Source organism: Hemicordylus capensis, chromosome 2 (assembly GCF_027244095.1).
Source record: "Hemicordylus capensis ecotype Gifberg chromosome 2, rHemCap1.1.pri, whole genome shotgun sequence".
Lineage (NCBI taxonomy): Eukaryota > Metazoa > Chordata > Lepidosauria > Squamata > Cordylidae > Hemicordylus > Hemicordylus capensis.
In genome coordinates this window covers 238,550,082-238,556,274 of record NC_069658.1, presented here as the reverse complement: position 1 = coordinate 238,556,274, position 6,193 = coordinate 238,550,082, and the positions used below count along the sequence as shown (strand labels likewise).

General features: G+C 46.1%; 1 protein-coding gene across 1 annotated transcript; it reads right to left on the bottom strand.

Moving 5' to 3' along the window:
* Positions 1-265: 265 nt before the first annotated feature.
* LOC128343887 (vomeronasal type-2 receptor 26-like) lies at positions 266-5,565 on the bottom strand. The gene is made up of 2 exons (XM_053293322.1): positions 5,219-5,565; positions 266-1,176 (listed from the first exon to the last, which is right to left on the bottom strand). Exons 1-2 carry the CDS (start codon positions 5,475-5,477, stop codon positions 266-268), a joined length of 1,170 nt encoding a protein of 389 aa, XP_053149297.1. The 5' UTR covers positions 5,478-5,565.
* Positions 5,566-6,193: the final 628 nt, after the last annotated feature.

Genomic DNA, 6,193 nt, shown 5'->3' with positions numbered 1-6,193 from the left:
GTACAGTGCAGACCAGTGGACCATCCAGAACAAAACAGAGAGGATGGCGGGGGTGGAGGGGGGGCAGGCACAGGGTTAATAGGGCCTCTGGCCATACCAATGCCATCACTTCCATAATTAATAACTGTTTTCATTCACAATGTATGAGACTGAAAGATTTCTTATATTAGCCTCTAATAGACTGGTGTTTCCAAAATAAATATATTGATTTCATCACGGCTGTGCTCAACATCTGTTGCCACAACTGAAAAGCATATGCTCAGAATCAGATGCCATCTTTATTTTTCATGATTAGATGTTCTTTTTTATTCAGATCAGGCCTCAAGAGAATAATGTAGCATTTGGGAAGAAAGATGCAAACCAGTAACCCAGCACTGGAGGCCAAGATGGAGAAGACTTGCACGGCCACCATGTATTTCCCCTTTGTGCTCAGGTAGGCAGGAACAAAGGAGACCCAAACACTGCAGAAGACCAACATGCTGAAGGTGATCAACTTGGCTTCATTGAATGCCCCAGGCAACTTCCTGGCTAGGAAAGCCACTGTGAAACAGATGGCAGCCAAGAAGCCCAGGTAGCCCAGGGCACAGTAAAACAGAGTGACTGAACCTTCATTGCATTGCAGGATGATCTGTCCAGGCTGGGAGTGCATGTCGTAGCTAGGAAAGGGTGGAGAGATTCCCAGCCAAACAATGCAGATCCCAACTTGAACAGTGGAGCAAGAAACGACAATGGATTTGGCCAAACTCTTCCCCAGCCATTTCCTCATCCGATTCCCTGGCTTGGTGGCCATGAATGCAACCACCACGGTGATGGATTTGGCCAACACAGACGAGACAGCAACTGAGAAGATGATGCTGAAGGCACTTTGGCGAAGAAGGCAGGTCACCTTTCGGGGCTGACCAATGAATAGAAAGGAGGACAAAAAGGAAAGCAAGAGGGAGATGAGGAGAATGTAGGAGAGGTCCTGGTTGTTGGCTTTGACAACTGGAGTTTCCATGTGTTTAATGAAGATTCCTAACACAAAGCCTGTGGTGAGGAATAAGAATAGAGCAAATGAAGCTAGGATGATCCCCAAAGATTCTTCAAAGGGCAGGAAGATTACAGTCTTGGGGATACATTGATCTCGTTCCTTGTTTGGATGCTGATCTTCTGGGCACTTGTTGCAATGGCTTGCATCTGAAAAGAATAAAAACTGTCTCAAAACCTACTTGTATCATTGTCTGTGGTACTCTGTCACACACTCTGTGGAGAAACATACATGCGGAGTAGTGTTGGAGAGGGAGAATGAGTGAGCAGTGGTTGACCATATATGGAATGTTCAGGGAGTGATTTATATACTGACAGGAGGTGGCAGTTGGAAGCAGTTGGGAGTTGGACAGAATGGAACTGGTTCTGTGTGGTGACTGAACAAGGGAAATTGTTCAGGTTTCGTGAGAGTTCTCAGCCTGTGGATGTACTGAAGACACATTTATTCACACAAGCTTTTTATTAGATTTTTAGTTTTAATATTTTTGATATTGGGTTTTAAATGTTTTTAATGTGTTAAATGATTTTAATTGTAAACTGCCCAGAGATGCAAGTTTTGAATGGTATATTCATTTATTTACCACATTTATTTATTTATCATATTTTTACACCGCCCAAAACCTACGTCTCTGGGTGGTTTACAAGAAGATTAAAAAATTAAAACATTAATTAAAAACAAAAGCAAAACAAAACAAAAAATTTAAAGCAAGAAATGTAGAACACAATTTAAATTTTTAAAAACAATATTCTAAAAACAACATTCAAAACAATCAAAACAATATCATTTAAAAGCCGGGGTGAAGAAATGCATCTTTAACGACTTTTTAAAGGCTGTCAGAGATGGGGAAGCTCTTATTGCACTAGGGAGCGCATTCCAAAGCCTCGGGGCAGCAATGGAGAAGGCCCGTCCCTGAGTAGCCACCAGACGAGCTGGTGGCAAATGCAGACGGACCTCTCCTGATGATCTTAATGGGCGGTGGGGTTCATTACGAAGAAGCCGTTCTCTTAAAAACCCAGGGCCCAAGCTGTTTAGGGCTTTATAGATTATGACCAACACCTTGTATTTTGCCCGGAAACATATTGGCAGCCAGTGTAACTCCTTCAATACGGGAGTAATATGGTATCTCCTAGATGACCCAGAGACGAGCCTGGCTGCCGCATTGTGGACCAACTGTAGTTTCCGGACAGCCCCACATAAAGCACATTGCAGTAATGCAGTCTGGAGGTTACCAGCAGATGTACCACTGTTTTGAGGTCGTCTAACTCAAGAAACGGACGCAGCTGGTGTATCAGCCGAAGCTGAAAGAAGGCACCTCTGGCCACTGTCTCAACCTGGGACACCAAGGAGAGACTTGGATCCAGAAGCACCCCCAGACTGCGTACGTGTTCCTTCTAGGGAAGAGTGACCCCATCCACAACAGGCAGATCAAACTCATCTCTTGAGTTCCGACCCCACACGAGTAGCTCCGTCTTATCTGGATTCAGTCTCAGTTTGTTATCCAGCCCATTACCAACTCCAGGCAGGCATTTAGGGAGGTTATGCCCTCTCCCGATGATGCTGACATGGAGAAATAGATTTGGGTGTCATCAGCATACTGCTAGCACCCTGCACCAAATCTCCTGATGATCTCTCCCAACGGTTTCATGTAGATGTTAAACAATGTCGGAGACAATACAGAGCCCTGAGGGACACCATAGAAATATTTTAAATATAAATGAATGAATGAATGAATGAATGAATGAATAAATAAATAAATAAATAAATAAATAAATAAGCAGCATCTGTCCTCCCCTCCACCGCCACCACACTCCCACACGAGCAGTGGTGCAGTTGAGGGAGATGCTACGAGTGGGAGGACTTCCCCTATCCCACATCCCAGGGCACAACGGGGCATGAGTGGGTGGCTTCTCTTCTTGGAGTGGCTGCCACACTCGGCACAGCTGTTCCTCCCCACCCACCCCCGCTTGCTGCCAGAAATGGCGGTGGGCCTGGAAAGCCATTTATCCTGACAGCAATCGCAGTTGTTCACCAGCTGAGGTTAAGTGAACCACAGGTTTGCTTGACCTTGGCTAAACACTTATTTAAAAAGTGGAGCTTGGCAAGAGGGCAGTGCTGGGAGCAACCTCACTCCTGGCGGTTCACACATGCAGCCTAACCCAGGGACTGCCCTAGCCTGGGTCTGGCTGCGCATGTGAATATGCTTACGATGTAGAAAGCTTATGGCTGGGTAGGTATGAGAATTCATGTCTCCCTAGCCCAAGAACTACATACCTGATTTAAGAGCACTGGCTGATTCATATAGGCCTGTGCATGGCCCAAAAGATGTCAGGTTCCGAAGCAACCCGAGCCAACAGTGAGACTGTTGGGAGGGGCTGTGTTGGCCCCTTTCAACTGGCATATTGTCTTTGATGGACTGGGCCAGTCAAGACTCTGACATGTCTGTGGTTCTTGTTCAGGGCCAGTCCGTGCCCTAGAAGGAAAGCTGTCCTACATGGTGCTTTAGTAGCCCAACATTGTCTAGGATTACTGGGCCACGCAGGCAACTAGAAGGACAGCTAAAGTGGGGAGGGGGGGCTTTTCCTAGGTCTCAGGAAAAGGAGGAGGAAGGGAAGGAGGAGAGGGCGGGGCAGGATAGGATGATGGGTTTTGACAGACGTGTTGGAACTCTGGCAGAATTCCGTAATCACAGCAGGGACCTCAATCAGCACTCCTGGAGTCAGAGGCTCCTGCTCCATCTGACAGTACCCAACAGAGGGCCTGGCAGCTCAAATATATCTGTGGGATCAACATGGATGCACAGCCCTAGTAATTCAAAAAGACTTCATGGACCTTCAGTTTAGGGATGTCTTGGTGCTGCTGTTAAAAGTTTTGACAATTCACTGGGAATAAGTGCACCCCCGTAGCCGCTTCTTGCCTGTCAAAACCACATCTGATCTTCTTGTGATGTCTAACCTATATAGCCTTAATGTTGGATCTTTAACAATGAGTGAAAAAAAGGGAATTTCCTGTTGTGCCCACTAGTCAAACTGGGAAGCTCTTTCACCAAGGTTCAAGACTATCTGAGGAGGTTTGAAAGTATACCAGATATGCTCGAACTGGATCATCTGACTGTTTCAGGCAATGCCACCTTTGGCAAAAATGTTGCATTAAAGGGAACAGTCATCATTATTACAAACCATGGAGACAGAAGAGATATTCCACCAGGAGCTGTACTGGAGAACAAAATAGTCCCAGGCAATCTTCGGATCCTGAACCACTAAGCTGCTGTGAACTAAATACAGATGATCTACCAGAACGGTCTCTCAGATGGAAGACCTGTAGGCATTAGGTGGTTTGTGCACAGAGGGCCTATAGTTATCCATTCACGGTACCCTACAGTATTATTTCCAAGTAGTCTTCTGTACATTTTTACTTTAAAAGGAGATGAAAATTAAAGGTTCTAAAAAAAACAAAAAACGTTTAGGGATGTGCATGAACTGCAGTTCAAATTGCAGTTCGAACACAGTTCGGGAACAGGTAAGGAGCTGCTCTCCACCACCCCCTGCAGCTTCCTGCTGGGGTGGCGCATGTCCCAAGAATCCACACACGACACCATGGTTTCAGCACATGGGCGCCATGTGCGTGCTGGCACCGTGTGGGGATTCTTGGGATGCACATTGCCCCAGGAGGAAGCCGCATGTGGTGGTGGAGATCAGGCAAGGACCTGCTGTTCTCTTTCTTAAAGCTGTTTCCTCCTCTGCCATGGAAACCCAGCACACTGAAGAGGATTCTCTCACATATACTTGATAGTTACGCATTTCGTTCAGGGCACTAGTCAGGCCTGTTAAGTTCTGCCATTTCCCCCTGCAAAGTAAGGGCCTAGTCATGCTTCCTGGTATTTTTATTTAAAGAAGGGCGTCCTCAATCATATGTAAAGACAACAGGATGTGTGTATGTGATTTACAACATAAAAGGTGCATACAGGCTGGTGGTTTTGGACCTTGTGCCATTTAGAGGCTGCTCCCCATTACTGTCCATCCCCAAAAGGTAATTACTTTTGTGAAATTAATTATGGATATTATTATAAACAGAATACAGAAGGACAGTAGTTAAACAATGCATATATATAAAAGGGCACTCACAGAAAATGTCTGAGCAAATCTTTGTTCTATTCTCCAAGGACCGCCCTTTGTTCTGGAGCCACGCACCTACCTTCCTGGGTGGAGACTGTCCCTTCCGTGCATGGAGCACAATCGTAGCAGCAAACTGGCTTTCCTTCCTTAATGGCTTTGGCATACCCAGGGCGACAGCTCTCGGTGCACCTGGCATGAGGCAGGGTCTGATCAAAAGACAAAAAGCCTCTAGCAAAATCGGTTAGGGGGAATTTAGAGTGTGCCTGGAGGCCAGTAGGGCAATGAGGTCTTGATGAACCAAGAGACATGTCAGACCTGAGATGCTGTCTGTCAGGCATGATCGGACAGAGTTCAGAAATGGCAGCAGGGAGCCCTGAAAGTTGGAAGCAAGGTTCCTGGTAACAGGAATTCCCAGATGTTGTTGATTACAACTCCCATCATCCCCAGCATCAATGGCCTTGGATTATGGAGTGGTCAACAACATCTCAGAATCTCTGTTACAAGGAACACTGGATGGAACCCCAGACTCAGCTTTGTGCTGTCAGTGCAGAACTTTGTTGGAGTTCCAACGTTTCTCTCCACCCTGGCAGGACCATCTCCCCACCCCACTCTTTACCAGGGATAGCACAGGGGCCAGGGACAACAGGTACAATGCTATCTTCACTCCCACAGAGCAGCACAAACAGCTTTTGCAGTCACTGTGGCTTCTGCTTTAAAAATCAGCCCCCTTTCCCATTTAAGTTATCGGCTGCATTCTGTAAAATATTACATATAGATATAGATGGGAGTTAGCTATAATCTGTCTATCATCTATGCATTCATCAGTGTTCTCTCTAATTTTTCTCATCTGTGTGCAGAATGAGTTTTTGTTCTGGGCAGCAGTAACAAGGGAGCGTGTGTGCATGCGTGCATTGAGAGTGGGACCTTCCTGACTCAACCTGAGTGGGATCTAAAATTAACTAAGCAGACATTAAAAAAAACCCCACTTGTTTGCATGAGCATGTGTTCATGCCTTAAAAGGAACCCTGATCCCACTGTGCTGCCATGGGACCTA